The sequence below is a fragment of the Quercus robur genome, chromosome 4 (genome assembly GCF_932294415.1).
Source record: "Quercus robur chromosome 4, dhQueRobu3.1, whole genome shotgun sequence".
Lineage (NCBI taxonomy): Eukaryota > Viridiplantae > Streptophyta > Magnoliopsida > Fagales > Fagaceae > Quercus > Quercus robur.
This window is the reverse complement of record NC_065537.1, coordinates 42,976,357-42,996,530: the sequence shown is the minus strand read 5'-3', so window position 1 is coordinate 42,996,530 and position 20,174 is coordinate 42,976,357. Positions and strand designations below refer to the sequence as shown.

The 20,174-nt window shown below is 32.6% G+C and overlaps 1 protein-coding gene across 3 annotated transcripts; it reads left to right on the top strand.

Moving 5' to 3' along the window:
- The first annotated feature begins 3,032 nt into the window (after positions 1 to 3,032).
- Positions 3,033 to 12,690, top strand: LOC126721930 (uncharacterized). 3 transcript variants are annotated; one of them, XM_050425020.1, is made up of 8 exons: positions 3,033 to 3,594; positions 3,914 to 4,078; positions 4,186 to 4,287; positions 4,456 to 4,566; positions 6,283 to 6,414; positions 7,315 to 7,452; positions 8,020 to 8,241; positions 12,134 to 12,364. In XM_050425020.1, the coding sequence occupies exons 1-8, from the start codon at positions 3,139 to 3,141 to the stop codon at positions 12,185 to 12,187; spliced, it is 1,380 nt and encodes a 459-aa protein (XP_050280977.1). In that variant the 5' UTR covers positions 3,033 to 3,138; the 3' UTR covers positions 12,188 to 12,364. The 3 variants fall into 3 exon arrangements, with proteins under 3 accessions (XP_050280977.1, XP_050280975.1, XP_050280974.1); XM_050425018.1 differs by having other exon boundaries at positions 3,035 to 3,594; positions 12,160 to 12,690; XM_050425017.1 differs by having other exon boundaries at positions 3,035 to 3,594; positions 12,154 to 12,690.
- The last annotated feature ends 7,484 nt before the right edge of the window (positions 12,691 to 20,174 follow it).

Genomic DNA, 20,174 nt, shown 5'->3' with positions numbered 1-20,174 from the left:
AGCCTGTTGCTACACGGCACCTCTAAAAGCCCATTGCTACACAGCACCTCTAAATCCCGTTGCTACATGGTACCTCTAAAGTTCGTTGCTACTTAGCAATATTTTTACAAAATCTTACAAAGCCCAAAAGCTATTTTGGCATCTATTTTTACAAAGCCCAAAAGCTATTTTGGCACCTATTTTACAAAACCCAAATGCTATTTTGACACCTATTTTATAAAGCCTAAATGCTACTTTTGGCACCTATTTTACAAAATCCAAATACTATTTTGGCAGTTACATATAAATCCCAATGCTATTTTAGCACCTATTTTACAAAGTCCAGATACTATTTTGGCAATTACATATAAAACCCAATACTATTTTGGCACATATTTACAAAGCCCAAGTATTATTTTGGCAACTACTCATAAAGCCCAATAATACTTTGGAATCTATTTACAAAAGCCTAAATATTATTTTAACAAAAACAATTACATTGTGCTCAAAAGCCCCGAAACTATTTCTTGACAAAAATATATCTTCATATAGTAAAGTCCCTAACTCATAGGAAATATAAGTTACTCATCTCTCAAAAATAATTATTTTACAAAACTTATGGGAACTATGCTTATTTTTCCATAATCAACTAACTACAAAAGCCCATGCATATCACCCATGGTAAAACTATTCATCTTGTAGGGATGGACAAGCCCAAAGAAGCTTAACTACAAGGCCCAACTGAGCCAGCCCAGCTCACATGAAAATCCTAGTAGCTGAAGCTTACGTGAGCTGTCCAGTCAAGTTTCAGTACAACCTGACAGCTGGAGCCCATCACCATCAATTCCAGCTTTACCAGTCAAATTAGAAAAGGACACGTGTCCAGCAAGGGTTAAACCCTTTCTTGCTAAGTTCATTTAATCATTTTTCATGAGACATAAAGCTGAGGTGACATAATATAAAGCTGGGAAAGCTTCAGCCAGCTGTCCTTCCTTTCTTCTCCAACCCATTCAGTCAAGGACTAAGGGGAGCCATAACCAGGCCATGAAAGCTTATGGAACAACTTGAAATCAGCTCATTATCTTGCCAAAAACGTGTACTTTCTGGTTCATGGACCAAGTACATGAACCCATATAGGGAAACTTAGGGATATGTGATTTGGAGGGCACCAAAGGGATCTCCAACAGAGTTCCTAGCCAAGGGTTCCAAGGTTGACACCTGGCTTAGGGTGATGCAACCAGCCCTAGGGAGCTTTGATTCTAGCAGCAGCAAAACCAAGATCATTAGCCTAATACATGCTTTAATCCCATCAGCTAAGGCCAATTAGCATTTAATGCTAGGTTAGAACCCTAGTTGTTATTACCCAAAACAACAAGAACATTCTAAAAGCTGAGCTTACCACTCTTGGCCAAAATCCTAGGAATAATTCTCTAAATATTGAGGAAGATTGAGGAAGTTTTAGCAGAGATTATTTGCTAATGACCACCTCAAACCCAACTATAAATGGAATTCTCCATTAACACTTCAAGGGAGACCGATACACACTAAGAGACACACTAATAGAAAAGAGTTCTTCCTTAACTTCTCTGTTTAGCCTTCTCTAAACTCCAAAAAAGTTTTGAGTCACTGAGTTCTTAGTTTCAAGCTTAGAAACTAAGTTCTCCAGCTCCTAGCTCACGAACACCCCTCATAACTCTACTCATAAACACTTATTTGTCCCTAGCAAAAAGCTCCAGCAACTTTAATATACACTTTCACTCACTACTCATAATACTCAAAATGACCTTCACTACTCACTACATATACTATGCCCACAAGCATGCTCTGGTATCATAATGATCTTGCTGCGCTAGTTGGAATCTCTCTCTCTCCCTTCATCTCACACTAAGTTTTCTCATTACTTGTTATAATGGAACCTATGGTATTTGTTTATTCATTTACTATTGAAGGTTATGACGTGACTGTTACTATAGAATTTTTCCCTTATATTATTGTATTAGAAGACTCTTCTCTAAAGTTCACGGATGACGAGTTTGAAAATGTAGATACTTTTCTTAATCTGTGAATATCTAACGGCTGATTCTGCTCTGTTTCATTTTACCATTGGAATACTTCACCGCAGAGATACTTTACTACTGGGTTATTTCTTTATTGCAGTATGCTTTTTATTGTGCTAACGTGTCTACTGTAGGAAGTGGTTTTAGGCCACCTCATAACCCTTGTCAATCCCATCCTAGGCCCAAGGTACAAAAAGAGGGTGAACTCTTCGAAAACTTCACTAATAGCCTTTGGGCCATGCTTCAAACCCATTGTCGAGTTTCGGTTTAGGCCTCCAACCCAGCATAAATCTCATTTGTCGGGTCCTTCCTCGACAAACTTTTGCCATCTTGAGTGTTTATTTGGCAAAACTTAAATGGTTTTTTTTTTTAATTAATAAAATTAATTTTAACTTTTTATCACACATTTAGCAAAAACAATTACCAAAAAATATAAACTACGAGAAACCCAAATGGCCAAAATAAAACCACTAAAATATAGTTTTGCTAGAGATCCTTTTTTTTGAACTCAACAAAGGCATGCTTTCTTAGTTGTCCCACATGGTTGTCCACTTGTGCCCACAAAGAAAGGAAGTCCAAGATATTTTTAAATTTTCATCATTAGGATACTGTAATGTTTTGTAAGTTGTAAGATCTATTGTTTTATTCAAAGAATTAATTAACCGATAACTAATTACATGTGAAACATTTGAAGCTAAAGTAAGTTTTTACATGTGACCATACAATTAATACAGTGTATTTACTTATCAAAAAAAAAAAAAAAAACAGTGTATTTACATGTGACAGTACAACTAATAAAGTATTTTTTTTTTTTTTTGGAGAATCAAAAAATAAAGTGAGTTAGTTGAAACTTGAAACATTTGAAGCTAAATTCACAGACTTTTTTTTTTTTCCCAATTTAAAAATTAAAAAAAAAAGGCGGAAAAAACAATAGCTGTCGCTTTCGCTTTTGTCTGATGTTAACTCTCGATCTATTCTCAACAAAACAAGCGATTTCTCCAACAGTGTCTCTCTCTCTTAGATTTGTTAAGATTAAGATTGAAGATTCCTTCTTTTTGACTTTGCATTTGTATAGATTACTGTGTGGTTTTTTTTTTGAGACATGGCGGTGGCAGCTTTCAAATCCTCGTCCAGAAGAGGAAACCCAACAACCACAAACTCAAATACTGCCAAAGTAAGCAGAGACACTTCTCCAAAGAAAGCCCCAATACGAAGATCTAGAAGCGTCAGTGCTTTCTCTAGGACTAGTGCCAACAACTCCACCGAGACTTCTACTACTATTTCCTCTGATTTCTTGAACAAGAGAGACAACCCTTTGTTCTGGAGTAGCTCTACTGCTAAATCACCTCCAGAACTCGAGCCTCAGTGCAGTAATGGTGGTGAAGATAGCAGGAGAGGTCGCTCTGTCACCAGGAATAGTGGTGTTGGTATTGGGAGTAATAAGGGAGCTGGGATGGAGGCTGCCCGGAGTCTGTCGAGTGTTGGTACGGCGGCCGCCCGCCGCAACCGCTCGGTGTCGCGGGGCCCGGTGTCGAGGCGCTGGGATGTGACTTCTGAGGTTTGGAGTTATTTTGCAATGGAATTATTAGTTATTTGAATTCTTTTTTTGTGGGTTTTGATCAATTGGGGTACACAAGTGTGATAAATTATCGATTGACCCAGAAGCTTAAGCCTACAGGAAATGATGAATTTAATCACTTAAACATTGTTCTAACAAAGTGAAGTGGTTTATAAAAGAATGCTTGAATTGATTATATTTGGTTTTAAAAAAAAAATGCTTTTTTTTTAAAGTGATTTGGGATTGTTTGTTTGATCAAATTATGGGAAAGATGGGATGCTGTAAGTTAAAAGATAGAATGTTTGAATTGTTTGTCCAGAGTGAAGCTGAGCAAGAAGGTAATTTATCTAAGGATTTCAAGAATAGACGTGATTGGAGTGTAGTATCTAATAATACAAAAAAGGGTGGCTTAGTAAGTAGTTCTGGTGTATGGTCTTCTCGGGATTCCCCTTTCAGGCATTCAGATGGTTCCGCTACAACTTTGGTACATACTGGGGACCCATTTTCCTTTTGGGATATGATGTGATGGTTCATAAAAGGGAACTATTAAATTGATCATTTTTTGCCTTGTACATATGTTTCTCATTGTAGTCTTGTTCACAAAGTGCAAATCGGGAAGATAAAGCATCCACGGCAAGTTCTTTATCTGGAGCTGAAGATAAAACTATAAAAGCAGTTTGCGGAAAAATGAAGGTGAGGTGGGGATAAGGTTGTGGTCATTTGGTCCAGATATAAGTTATGCACTTTAACTCAGTTTACATGTTAGCAAAAATGCAAATGCTACTATGGAAATTAGTAATATCTAATTATGATGGATAAAGCCCTTTGTAATATAAAATGGTTTCATACTTCTTATTGCAGTCAGTCCAAGGGGACAACATGGAAGCTGATACTACTACTAGTGGTATATATGAAACTGTTCGTTCTGAAGTGAGGCGTGCTATCTCTGAAATCCAAAATGACCTTGAAATTGTTAGTTCTTTTGTTTTTCATTATGTTAGTGTTGAATTAATTATATAATGCTGTTACTGACAAAATTCTTGTCAGAATGCTTTTTAATCTAACATGAGTTAGGCAAGATGTGATGGAGTTCTACATTTTCATTTCTGTATTTACCGAGTTCTCTAATATTAAATGACTGTTCATTTTCATGACAAGGATAGGATGCTCTATCTTCTAAAATTTTTGTAACATATGTTTTGTGTTGGGAATTCATGCCCTGATAGATGGTAGCGTATGTCGATTTTTGAAAAAGGAAAAACATAATGAATATATAAGAGAGACCTTCCCCTGCATGGTGGGGTAGGGATGTCCACATTTTTATTTTTGAGGTGCTATGATCATAAATTCTAGCATATACATCATTCCATTATGTAAAATATTAGAGAACTGAGATTAAGTAGTGAGGTTCTCAATGTGCATTTAGTGTCCCACTTTAAGTGAGTTCAGTAACTCTAACACAACTTTAATTCTTTACACATCTTTGGTATTTTTATGGAGAGACCAAGACTACCAACCTGACAAATTTGGGATGGAATGGATCACCACCAATTCAAGGGTTGGCATGTTGAGAATAGGGGTGTAAATGAACTGACCTGCTCAAAAACTTCTCAGTCAAAGAATTGGTTGAAACTCAACTTGGGTCGTTCATCAAGTTAAACAGGCCAAGCCTGATCTTTAGGCTCATTTAGTAAACAAGCAAGCTCGAAGTGTGCGGTGCTCAAACTCGTTAGCTTGTGAACCTGTTATAAAAAAGCTCGACTATTTGATGGTGCAGGAAGGAGCCTTACAAAGAGTAAATACTTTTCAATTGCATTAAAATTTCAATTAGGACTTGTATCTTGTAAGAGTGATACACAAAAGGGTAAGCATTTTTATTCTTTCCCCTGATGTGGAACTGCTGGAACAATGGAGGGTGCCAACAGAAGACTTGCTAATAATACACGTGCCTTGTGTTTCTAAGCCATTAATTGTTGGACCTGTTTTCTTGTGGGCTCAAACCTTTCTATGTTCAATGCTGGGCTCATAGTTCTTTCTGACCATGTATTGTTTAAGATAGTATTTTAGTGTGACCTAACCAAAAAAGACTATTGTAGTGTGACTTCGTCTTTATTTTCTTAAGTTTGTTGAGCTGCTTGTTGGCTTGATGAGCTCAGTTTGAGCTGAAGGTTTGAAGCTAGTTCAAGCTTCAGCCAAGCTTAAGGTATTGAAATTTTAGATTGAGCTGAACCTGAGCATGGTAGAACGTGGCTTGGCTTTGCTTATTTACACCCATAGTCAAGAAATCATCTTGGGATATGGCTTTAACAGAGTTAAAATTGGGGCACTCCTTCATTTGTAATGTGGTATCTCCAGCTACTTGTTAAAAAGGAATGGCAGAATGTGTGAACTCCAATCATTAAGCAAGAGACACTTCTTTCATAAACTTTGAACTTATGATATCCTTGTCATTGTGTACACACATGCTGACTTATGTTTGTACCCACACCAATGCTCTAGATCTTGTTGCATGGTTAAATTTGGCAGTCTAGCTTTTGTTTCTACTCTCATTTTTGGTTATGTTTGACGATTCCTACATGGCTAGTATCAATACAGTTAATTTTGTTTATTATTTCTGCTCATTTCATTGTATCATGCAAGCCACTTTGGTTTAGTGTATAATTTGTTCTCTGGTTCTTTTAAGTTCAGGCTATCCGAAAGAGTAAAACTACTGCTATTGCGACGACCAATATAGCTGATATCCCTCCTGACTTGGTAAACCCAGATGCAGTTGAATTAGTTTTGGACATCAGAAGAGAATATGCCATAAAGCTTGAGCAGGTGATTTTACCTTGCCATAACTGTAAGCGTAGATGGGGATACATGAATCAGGATTGTCTTGTCATGCTTGGTAATTGGTACGTAGCTTAGTTCATGATGGCGTTGTTTCCCAACTACATAAGTCTTTGGGCAGATAAAGATTCATGCAATTTCCAATCCAATAACTATAACGACTCAATGTAAATATTACTTTTATCCCACAATATTTAGAAACAAATTATTATTGAAGTTAAGTGGAAAATTGGTCTTTCTTAGGGCACAGTAGGCCTAATTATTAATGCCTGTTTGTCTATACAATGGGGACCCATCAGTAAGTCATGTAGTTATCCTGTTTCCTATTTTAATGACATAGTTTACTATGATAAAGTTTGTTCATGCACTACATATTAAAAACATTAGGGAAGTTATTCATGTACCTGGTAGAGGTGACTAATTTAATTGTTTTAAGGAAAATGGGACCAAGAATGGGTCATCAGAGTGGCTAATTCATGCAGAAAATCTGAAGATTTAGGTGGTAACCAAATCAACGTCCATAGTGCATTGGGCAAGCACTTGTGATGAACTATCCTCTCTTATTTGCTTTAACAAAAGAGATTTTTGAAGTTATATTTTTAATAGATGGTTACGTTTTTTATTAAGCTTGGCCTGAAGCTTCTATTCTGGGACAACGTTGAAGGAACATTGTCTTTCTTGGTCCCAAGTCTTCAGTGCCACATTGGAGAACATACACTGGAACAGGCATTCCAGGCTATGGTGTCTAATCATGTTACCTGGTTAATAAAATAGAATTAATCTAAATGTCTTACTCATGTAACATATCAAATTCAGCATTGTTTATTTTTTTTTATCCAATTCATTCAAATAAAAATATATTCCTTAGACCTTGTCTTCAACTTGCAGTCCCTTGAACGTGCTAGAAAACTTCAAGCAGACTTGGCTGTGGAGGAGCACCGCGGACATGAGCTGAGTAGAATTCTGAAGGAAATACTTCCAGATCCTAAGACCCCTAATGTGCCAAAGTCTCGACCAGGAAGAAAAGTAAGGTCTTTTTGGTGTTTTGGTCAAAATTCTGATGCATTTTTACACAATCTGATGACCTCTAGCTCAAAAGGCACCTCCTTCCCTTGTAATAACAAGGTGGAGTTTGAGGTAGTGGGTTCATGACCCACCGGTGTGTTTGTATCTTACCAATACACATGAGTGCGCACACACACATAAAATTTATCTGGATCTTTATTTCTTTTAATATAAGATATGCTATTATCCTGCATAATGCATCAATTTGAAAATTTTGAATGTCGTTCCCCCCCCTTTCCCCTTTGACTAAAATGATCATACTTGATATATGCCTAAACCCCAAACTATTCTATCATTCTATTGCAAATAACAGATTTGTGGGTACAAATACTGGTAAAATTACAACAGAATTGTTTTTTGCCCCATCTTCACAAACAGTCCTGCACAGATCAATCACGTTGCATCCATGTATATCGCTAATGTGGGGAAATAAATGCCACAAATGCTGAGAATTGTAGTGTCTGTATAGAAATCAACTATGTCTTTTCTTCTCTCTCTGAAAGTGTATTCATTCGAATATGATGACAGACTAGCATTGAAAGAAGAAAGATGTCAAAACGTCTAGAAGAAGAAGCCATGAATTATTTTGATGAGTGTGTATCATTATCAACATTCGATAGTTCTGACTTCTCATCACCAGAGGACCCACCATTTGATCTTGCTACCCCAGTTGGTGACAGTATACTACCCCAAGCAAGTTTGGGTGCTTCAGCTACCAACTTTACCAAGAGTTCCTTAAATACTAAACAGGTCAATCTTCTTATCTACTAGTTTTTATCTTTTCTACTTTTGTTTTGAATCATTATATCTAGACATGTCAGTGAATGAATTATTCTATTACTCATTACAGTTTTGCATATTCTCAGAGCTTATTCATTATTGGGGAAAATATCCCTTCTTTTCCTTTGTTTAATGATTTTAGTTGTTCTTAATATATATCCGTAATCCATGCAACATATTTTGTGGTATCGTATGCCAAATATATCTATAAGCAAGAGCAAGCTATAGAAATGGCATTCTTTGCACCAGGGCTTACTGATTGAGCCACTTACCATATCCATGAAGCCCACATGTGGGCTTTAAGTTTGTGTCAAATTCAAATGCTTTTGGTTGAATAACTCAAAAAGAATAATGATTGAGAGAGGAACTAAAACTCAAACACATTTTAGGTCCAGTTTGCATTATTTTTCAAGGTGAAATTTCTCCCTGTGGTTGAGCAGGACCCCAACAAAAGGTTGGACATCTCCCGATTAATGTGGAATAGGTTCATAGTCAAAAAGTTGGGCTATGGCTATCACACCAGAGGCCTGAAAATGCACTAGTGCTGAAAAGTGATTATATATATATATATATATATATTGTGGCATCATATGCATTACTTTTTTTTATTTAAGAGAGTGACAGGCCAAGCTACAAGCCCAACATTGAACTAAAGAATATTGGGCCTACAAAAACTAATACATTCAATTTTTAAACTCTTGATAGAGTTTTATATTTATAGGGGAAGGAGTATAGCACCCTCATTTATTTTCCAACATGGGACTTCTAACAATTCTTTCTCATAAAGAAATAAGTCCCAAATTGAAAAAAGGAAGGATGCTATGATTTAACTTATAACTGAGCTACTCTTCCCTGCTTCATTCTTAAGGTGCAAAAGCCCAATAACCCTAAACCCATGACAATTGACAAGGAGTAAGTCTTTATAAGTTTCTCTTATAGATTAATAATGAAAAATTATGAAACAGAAAATTTTGGCTTACAAGCTAAGAAGTTTAATATCCTAGATGTTAATAATATTTATTATTTATAATGTGCCAATCTGCCTATCGGTCAAATCCTGGATTGACTACAAGATTATAAATCACTCACTTTTCCAGTTCTTTGTCTAGTCCATTGGCCAAACCTTGGTTCAACTAAAAAAATAAGGTATCACTCTCTTTTCCGGGACTTTGTCTAGTCTAGTTTTTAAAACCATGGGTGGGATGAAGGCTTAATTAAGTTGAGGGTTGATGGCATGGGCAGAGTTAGGAAAACTTGTCTATGTATGCTTATGATGGGCATAGGGCTACAAAAATTTGCGGATTTAGGATTTCGTATCTTCAAGAAAGGGTTAGGATTTGTAAGAGTTGTAAATTTTTTAATTTTGTGGCTTTTTGGTAGGGAAATATGATTTGATAAGGGAAGGGTATGGATTTGATTTAGGTTTGTAAAAGGAGAAGAAAACAGAGACTGCTGATGCTGTTTAGGGGCTGTGTGACTAGCCACATGAAGCAGTAACTGTGAGCCAAAAGACAAGAAGAAAAGAGAGATTGAATGAGAACACTCTAGGCACTCTTGCTTCAAAATTAAAATAACTAAATATTCTGTCAATCAATTTCGGAATTCTTTGAGTACATTGAGCACAAATATAAGGACTTTTTCTAGCATTTGTAGCATTAGGACTCCTAATTTTACTAGAGAACTAAAAATCTAGTAAGGTATTAATCAATTTCTGAATATTTTAAGTACATTGAGCACAAATATAAGGACTTTTTCTTGCATCCAAGACACTTGCCAACTCCTAGGAATTATAGACTGAACGACCAAATCAAATTGTTTCAACCTATAGAATCATACAATTCATGCTTAAATTGGATTTCACAAATTCACACATAAATAAATCTTGATTGGATGCAATTGTGAACTAGCAACAAATTAATGTTTCATCATTGCATCAATTGAGGTTTATGAACTAAAAAGTAAAGGGCTATGATTAGCACTTGAAGGTGCTCAATATACAGCTTTTGTATATGGTTTCATGAAATAATTGAATAGGTGCTTACATACACTACCGGACTGATCAACTTTTATTTTTGGTTTCACCTCTCAAATAATTGAATTGGTACTTACAACTTTACTTACAAATCCTTGTGTATTTAACATATTTAAGTTGAGTGTTTTTTTTATAAGTGAACATTATACATATTCAAATAAATTTAAGTTGTCATTTTCTACCATACTTGAGGAAAATCATTTGCATGTGATGCATTAGATTTGTAATTGGCACTGAACTTGCTGAATACCATTCATTGTCCCATATAAAGTTTAATAAACTATTTATTTGTGCTTTGTGCGTATTACAATCAAGGGCATTCATCCCCTGTAGGACACAAAAATTGAAGGCTAAATAGAAGTATAACCAGGTAATGCACGAGTATCATTAGTGACTCCAACTAAAATTTATGAAGAACCATCAGTATGGAAGGTGTGAGTTTCAAAATCTTTACTGAAGATGTCAGCAAGTTGGTACTTGCAGACAGAGCAAACTGTAAGTAGATTATTGGTAATTAAGTCTCTTAACAAAACAATATTTAAAGTGCTACACTAGAGCTTGAAGTACTTGTTTTGGCAGCATGATGAGTAGCACTATCATTGTGAAATGAAGAACCAAGAGTGGTTGGAAAGGTCTTGAAAAACATGGAGTAAGGACCCAAAGCACTTTGGAGGTCATGATGGCTATTGTTTTGAACTCGGCTTCTACACTAGATAAAGAGACAGATAAAGTTTTGACCAAAGCCTGTTGTGGAGCAACATGTGTTAGGACACCTGACCTTACATAAACTAGCTGTAGTCACAATGAAAGGTCCAGATGAGGATAGAGTCTAAGAAAATTACGCCTTTTAGGTTGTGTGAAATCATTTGATGGCTTAGAAGTGAACAGTGGTTTGTTTGTCACTAATTTGACAAGTGTGATTACCAGGACAATGCAAGGCTACCATTTGTCATTTGGGTGTAGGTCAAAGTAACATAAACCAGGCTCCATTGTTGTTCCATATTGTGAGGCACTAACAAAATTCTTCAATAGCTCATAGGTTCTGATAAGGGAGCTCTGCTACTGCTAGAGATTTGGAGCCTATGAGAACAAGGTTTGTAACTTAGCCTTTTAGCCCATTTGAGGAAAAATGATGATTATTTGGTTTGAATAAGAATTAGACCAGTAGGATTGCTGCGAGCTTCAATACTAAGAAAAGTAACAAATTCTGAGGGACAAGATAGTCATTACAGTGACATTTTAAAATTTGAGTTTGGGTAATTCCTTTGACATTGAAAGAGGGAAGGGATTTTTCGGACTCCATGAGAAAAAAGAGAGAGAATCTCTATTAGGGAAAAAAGTAAATGGAAACTTCGAGCCTCGAGGGCTAGTTGGGGTAAAGGAGGAAGGAGAGACAAATAACTAAAATAGAACATTTAAAGAATTTTCCTTTATTTTTTCTCATTTTTTTTTTATTGTGCTAAGATAACTAGGAAGAAGCTTTTAGAATTGAAGTTTCAACTTTTGGTTCCTTTGCACATACATCTCTCCTGATTCTATAACTTAGGAGAGGTCAAATAAGTAATTGACTTTCCCATTTGTTGTCTGCATTCCATAGGGTGAAGATTATATATGTAATATACATCCCTTTTCTTTCAATCATGATTTTTTTTTTTCAATTTACTTTTTTCTTTTTGCTTTTCAACACTAGTTCTAATTTTTCTTTCATAAAAGAACATAACTGGATGAACAAACATGTATTTAAGTTCTAGAATACAAATTTTAAGCAAGCAGATACTTTGTGATATTACAAGTACAAATATCAAGGTTTTGGATACGATACCATCGCAGTTTCCTGAAACTTTTCGTAGGCACAGGAATCAGACATTCCAGGTCAGTTCATGAATGGTGATGATGCGTCAAGACTAACAGCCAGCAGTGACAGTAAGGAGCCCAAGTTGGATCCAGTAAGTCAAGAAAGTGCCAATTCCAAAAGGAGCCAGAAATTTCAGTTCACCTTTGCTGGCAAGACAACTGAAACTTTTGAGCTTCAACAGGACATTAAGAAGTATATCAGAACTTTTGAGAAACATGATGTTGTCTCAGAGAACAACAGATCAAACTGTTACAACATGGATGAATATAATCTGCAAGCCTCAGCTCAAAGCTTGTTGTTTGACAAGGTCATATTGAAAAACAGAATTGAGTCCGGTAGTTTGCTTGTGTGTGGTGGTATCACTGTTTCATTTTCTCCTTTTGCTTCTATCATCTGAATGTTGTGGTTATGGGAATCCCACTAGTTTATTGTGAACCTGGGAATACTATTACGCCAAACAAAAAAACACTCTTGTATAAAGTCATGTAATTTTGTCCTTTTGTTGAATGTGATTTTTTCTTTTTTTGAGAAACCTTTGTTGAATGTGATTCAAGTGTTAGTAATAAGAGCATTAATTTTATTTTTTTTAATGGAAAATCATGAATGATTTGAATATTATGTTTAGTGAATTATACATGCTTTTGAGAAAACCATATTTTATTTTATTTTATTTTTCTCTTTACACTTGATTTTTGCCCATCAGGCACTCTACAAATATCAGGTAGGATGTAGGTTTGAATAGTTTGATCAAGTTTTCCCAGTCTGGCCTGATCTTATTTTATTAAAAATTTCTTTCAAACATTTGCCCATTCTTTAGAGAATTATATTGCGCACTTTTTTTTTTTTTAATTGTATTATACTTCTTCAATCTTAATATTTAACATATACCAAGAGTCTTATAATTTAATTCACACCTTCTAGTCTTTTTAACAAAGAAGTTTTAGGTTCAAATTTCTAATCTCCCACTATAACTATCGAATTATAAAAATAAAAATAAAATATATACTTCCTTCGTATCAATTTGTTTGTCCTATTCGAAAAGTCAAATTTTTTAAAGGAACATCATTTATTGTCTTGTCTGCTTTATAAAAATGTATAAGTTTACAAAACTACCCTTAAATAAATTTATTAGCTTTTTAAAAAAGAGTTATTCTTAATAAGGCAACTAAAAAGGTGCTCCAATTAAATTGATTTTTTTTTAATATTAGTTAGTTTTCTTTTCAAAGTGTTTTGAAAATAAAGTAGAGATATAATAGGAACATTAGTAAACTAATAATTTTTATTTTTAGAAACAGGACAATATTTTGGGACATATCAAAATGAAATAGAGGACAAACAAATTGGGATGGAGGTAGTATTAACGTAAGATATTATTTTTATTTAATATATAAGGTCCGTTTGGATTGAACTTATTGTTGCTAAAACTGAAAACTGAAAATACTGTAGCAAAATAATTTTTAAATGTGTGAATAGTATCGTGTGACTCATTTTTAATATTTTTTAATGTATGAACAGTGATACTACAGTGATGAACAGTATGTGAACAGTAAAATTTGTCTCATAAACAGTGAATTTTGCTTCCTTAAATGCGTGAAAGCAAAAAAAAAAAAAAAAACATGACACAGGAATCAATGAAAATACTAAATCCAAACGCTCACATATTTTATAATAATAAGAATAGACATTTAATTTTTTTTTTTTTTTTTTTAAGTATGTACCTTACGAAGGCCTCTATTTTTTTATTTTTTATTTTTTTTGATACCATCCAAAAGGGAAAAAGCAGTTACAAGAGTACGGAAGAGTCTGGATTAAACCAGACTCTATTTGGTCATTAATCCATCAATCAATCATGATCAATGGATTGATGGGTGTTGAAACTTGAAAGACATCATAGCTGAATCAAATAATGAGAGATGAAGTTTTCTCTTTCATGTGAATGCAAGGCAAATCTTAGAATTTTAGAGCGTTTAATACTTCAATTTGTACAAGGCCTAGAACGAACAAGAAGGTGCAAGTCCAGATAGGATTTGTAATAAGAAGAGTGATAATTGTCACTCTCGAGTTTTCTATTCCCAGTTCCTGCCCTAGCGAGCACCCATGGCTACCCACACCACCCAATCAACTTTTTAAAAATATATATAATTTAAGGTGTGTTTGTATAAGCTGTTCCAAAACGGTGTTTTGGGTTTAAATGAGCGTTTACAATGAGGACTTGTTATTGTGAAATGAAATTTTAAATTTTCAAAACTCGCTTTTAGACTCCCAAAACGCCTAATCAAACACACCCTTATTAAAAAATTGAATTAACATGTATCATGCATGAAATTGGAGGGGTAGGGTCCCCAATATTCATTCCTACCCCAAACTTTCTCTGAACGTAAGAGCTAATCAATAAAATATTGCCTAAGTTTTATTCAAATTCTATTCCAATTAAAATAATTTGAAATAAAATTTAATATTTTATTTTCATTATTTTGATTAATATTATAATTTAGTAATATTTAATGTGTTTTGTTGTGTGACTCATTAATTTAAGGTTGTTGATTTGCTAAGGTGAAATGATATTAAAATTTCAAGTGACTCACTAGTTATTTTAATTTTTTTTTTTTTTTTTTGAGAAATAGTGACTCACTAGTTATTAAAATAGTATCAATGATGTTAGTGAAATATTTTATTTAATTTACATTTAATTTTTAATTAATCTATGTACGGCAAGTGCATACTACTAGTATAAAATAAAAGTTGAGTTTCAAAAGTCATGCTTACACAAACTAACTATTATCTTTTTGTGAAAAGTGTCTACATTCTTATTAATTAATGAAATAATTTTCCTTAGATTAAATTCTATTGCTGTGATTATCTTATTAATTGTTATAATAGTTTACTCTATGTAAAACTTTGAAAATTTTATTTCAACTAAAATTATATTACAAAAATTTCCAAATAATTTAAAATAAAATTTAATATTTATTTTAATTATATATCATAATTTTGTGCTTTTTTATAATCATAATTTTGTGTTTTAATATTGAAAAACTTACAAAATACATACGCAACTCAATATATGTATGTAAAATTAATATATTTTTGCTATGTTGCTCATAAATTATTAAGATAATTAATTTACTCTAGATGATTCTCAAAAAATAAAAAATAAAAAAACTCTAAGTGAAACTTTTAAAATTTCAACTAACTCACTAATTATTAAGATAGTTTCGATTATATTAGTAAAATATATTCTTTCCTTTACATATAATTTCAATTAATTCATACATCTTACAAACATATACTACTAGAGAGAGAGAGAGAGAGAGAGAGATACCTGGAATTTTAAAATTTTATAAATAAAATAGTTATTGATTTTTGATCATTTTGAAATTTTTAAGTATGAAAAATATAAGAGGAAATGTAATTTAATAGTGGAATTTATTGAATAGTTACATGAGGTATTTGATGAGGTATTTGTGTATGTATTTATAGAGTTAGGATTAAAACAATCAATAAAAAGTTAAACCCAATCTATATGTTCACATTTCACACAGAAAATTATAATAATAGAATTAAGCACACGTTTATTACGTTACTAAAACAAAAATTGGCATCCATTTCCAATAATACAAGTTTTAGGTCCAAAAATACGAGTTTTAGGTGTATTTAGTTTTCCAGTTCTACACGTATCAAGTAATTACACAAAGTATCCCATAGTACTAAATCATGTCACACTTTTTTCTCTCCCCAGTAGGAGTTCTTCTCTCTCGCCGTGTCCGAGCACCCTCTCCCCTAAACAATTGTTCTAATCGGTCAAGCTAGGGGTGGATACTCCAAGTAAGAGGTGAATGGTATTTATTTGCTTAATAAATTCCCCATGGCTTATTAGGGGGTTCTTTTTCTGGACTTTCCCTTTGTTTCTTGGCGTGGGTTGGATGCTCTGGCTGTACCCTTGGTTTTTCTTATTTCCTTTTGGGTTGGCTTTATATGATGTATGATATAGAAAATTTGTTTTAATGGCGGAAGCACTGAGGATTATAAGTTGGAATTGTCGGGAATTGGGGAATCCCCGGTCAATTAGGGCATTGCATGATATGGTGAGGTGTTGGAACCCAAAAATTGTCTTCCTTATGGAGACAAAAAAAAAAAAAAAAAAAAAAAAAGTAATTACACAAAGTAATCTCTTGGAGGCTCCAAACTATAATCAATTTTCAGTTTCATTAATCAACTATCAATAGTTTCAATCTAGTTTTTAAAATTCTAACGTTAGTATTTACCCTCGACGTCATAGCTGGCCGCCTGACCGTCACCAATCACCATATGGAATTTTGAATTTTTTTTTTTTTTTTTTTGAGAAAGAATTTTAAATGAAGTTGACATGCCATATTGGGCCATATGATGCTGGTTAGAACAGTCATATATATGTTACTACATATATTCAGATTTTGCGAGATAATTATGTTGCCTAACGTGTCCCGTCTGTATTTTATAATATGTCACAATATTAATGGTTCATTGCACGATGCTCAAAAGAAATGTTGATTGCATAGTTGATATTTTAAGTCGGCAAGGCAGGGTGGCTGTGTGAGTAACATTGAAGTGCTTTTACTTTTTAGAACTTTCGAGATTGCTGTACAAAGTTGATATTTTAAGAATTAAATTATAAATTATAAATCTTAACCTAATACAGAGACTAAAATCATAATTTAGGTATAAGAAGATAATAGGAGATTTGTAGACTTCAATAAATACGTGTTTCGTTTTGTATTTATTTATTTATAATTTGATAATTGGGAAGATGATTTCAACCTTAAATGTTTTCATTGAAAACATCAAGAGATGTCAATTTAATTATATGGCTCTTGGTTTCAATAAATAGATGTTCAATGAATTATGAAACTTAATTACCATCACTTCAAAGGTTTTTTTATTTTTATTTTTTAAATAACATGTATGGTTTACCTTAAGCAACATAATAATAATAATAATAATAATAAATAAATAAAAAAGCATCTCATGCAATATGATACTTAAGAAAGAAAAAAAAAAGTACAATTTGAATTTTGATACTAAAAAAAAAAAAAATGTTGCTAAGACGTTATTGATGACAAGTAAAAACGTCATCATTTTGATAGTCATTAAAAAGAAAAGTTTTTAAAAATTTCATAAGAGCATTCACGCATTAAATGAGCTAAAATAATGTTGCAACTTAAATAAGCTTAATAAACAAAAAAACATCCACATTGGATTATTACTTTGAGAGAGGGAGAGGAGTAGTTAGGCAGATTGTGGATGGTAGGTGATGACGTGTATGAGGAATTCAAGCCTCTCTTTTTTTCTTTTTTTTTGGTTGTTGTTGTTAGCTATGATTTATGTGAGTTTTTATTTGCTTTTTGCAGTAATTCGTGCCTCTCTCATTTCTTTGATCACATTTTACTGTGATTTGTGTGGGTTTTTGGTTGAGGAAGAGAGATGAGAGAAATAAGAGTGATTTAAAAAGAAGAAGTAATATTTTATTAGAATAGGAAGAGAAATAGATAATGAGATGTGTGGGTATTTAAAAGTGATTAAGTCAAATAGAAATAATAAATTCTTATGTCAAATTACATAATAGGTATAATGATATCGTTTTGATTGTGTGATGAGGAAAAAAAAAGGGTCTTATTTAGTCTTGCAATATAAGATAGTACCTCAAGCTTCCTTGACCTGAAATGTTAGTCTTCATTGTACATACTAATCAACCATTAACTCGTTCGATGCACAAGAGAGTTAAGTGAAAATTGTTTATATATGTTACATTTTTTTTAGTAAATACTAATAAGTAGATCATCTAATCAGATAATTCGTAGAAAATAGCAAATTTAATTTAGTTAAAGAAGCTAAATCATGACTTAATCCAAATTTGTTTAGTATTGTGTTGTTTTAGTCCAACCATTCAGTTTTATTTGATTTCAATTGACACGTTACTATTTTTTTTTTTTTTTTTTTTTTTTTTTTTTTTTTTGAGGAACTACACGTTACTATTTAGTACTCTATATAGATCTCAAAAGTAAAATGCTTAACATAAATATCTTAACTAATTATCTTAACTAATGCACAAAACCCTCGCTTTTATAAGTTTTGAGAAAGGTTATGATAGGGAAGGCAAACTACCTCCAAGAAAGGTCATGATAGGTAACTTACCCCAATATTAGAAAGACTAATTCTTGAATTCAAACTTGCAACTTGTTGCTTTTGATGGAATGCACTTGGTATCTTTTAATTTTATTAAAATTTAGGAAAGTAAATTTTAAAGGACAAAATTTAGCTACAAAAGGTTATAACCTTATTCAATATCTTCTTATTGGATGTGAATTTTGACAAATCCACTGTTGGATTACATCTTCTTCTTATATCCTCCATGCTTGCAAAATTTCTAAAAAAATTAAAAATCAATAGCAACGTCATCAATAAATTGTTTAAATTGCAAGTTTTTGTAGTTTAAAATTATATATAAAATATATGCTTTTAGATCATATAGTAAATAATATTCGATTGACATAAATTTTGACATGTGTATTAAGAGTGTAAAGAATATGCAATTCAGCGGTTAGATTTTTAAAATATGTAGTAATGTTTGTTTTATTGAATAAGGTTATAGTTTTAAGTTACAACTAATTTTGTAGCTGCTAAACTTTGTCCATTTTTAAATTGAGGATATTGACCATCTTCTTCAATTTGGAGTTCATAGACTTCCTCACAAGTTGTTTTGATCTTAATAAATTTACAGGCGTAAACTCGAGACGTAATTGACATATAGGAAAGCATGGTAAACCATGTAAAAGTTTTGAAACATTTTCATTTTACTATTTATTTTTCACTTATTTGTAATTTTTTAAAAGTCAAGACAACAAGTTTTAAATTGAGGATATTGGTCCCTTTTTTTGAATTCAGACTTCAGATGCCTCCTTTCAAGGTCTTTAATTTTAAGAAATTTATAGACGTAAAATTATAAAATAAAATAAAAAACTTATTTATAGTTTTATTAAAAGTTAAGAAAACAACTTTTAAATAAAGAATATTGATTCTCTTCCTCACATGTTCTTTGATTTTAAGAAATTTACAGGTGTAAACTCGAGACCCGAAAAGTAACTGAAATATAGGAAAACAAGGTAAGGCAGGTAGAACGGTAGAAGTTTTGAAACATTTTAATAATTTTGGTATTTATTTTTTTTCTTTTTTGTAAAAAGTGTTGAATCTTTTGTATCTTAGTATGCTACATTTAGGGTAATGATTAATAATCAATTTTAAGGAAGTTTTGACATCATTTTTATGGGAAATAAAAAAAGCTATAAAAACATTTATTACTTTTTTTTTTCCTCCAAAAACTTTCTTTAAATGGATTGTTAACTAGTGCTCTAAGAGCATTTCCATTGGCAATTGCAAATGAGAAATGTAGGGAAAAAGTACAATCAAGGTACAAAAAGGTGTTGACAACAGAGCTTGTAAAATGCCAAAATTGCAAATTTATTTGCAATTGTGCTACAGTGTCATTTTATATTTAGATGACATTATAGCACAATTGTAAAAAGTATAATATATTTTAATTGATAAAATGGAAGAGAAATGGGGAGAAGAGAGAGGGAGAGTAGTATTGAAATATATTGTATTATTTTAGTGGGTAATATATTATTTTAATGAGTAAAATAGAAAAATAAAAATTGAGATGTTGAGTATATTGTAAAATAATATAATATAATTGATAAAGTAACTTTTTAAGATAATGGAATAAAATAAGATACAATTTTTCATTTTGAATTTAAGATTTTTCAATGATCTCTAAAATTGAGAACAGACAGATAGAGAGATTCTTTTTTTAAGCTTTGGTAACAGTTTGTAGAGCAAATCCCATTGGTAGCATGGCTGATTGGCTGTAGCACAAAGCCAAGTGTTGGGCATTTAATTAACTCATGGTTAATTAACCCAACTCTCCCTTTAACCCATGGTTAAACCCATCTCTCTGCCTACACAATAGTTTAAGCTCTTTTT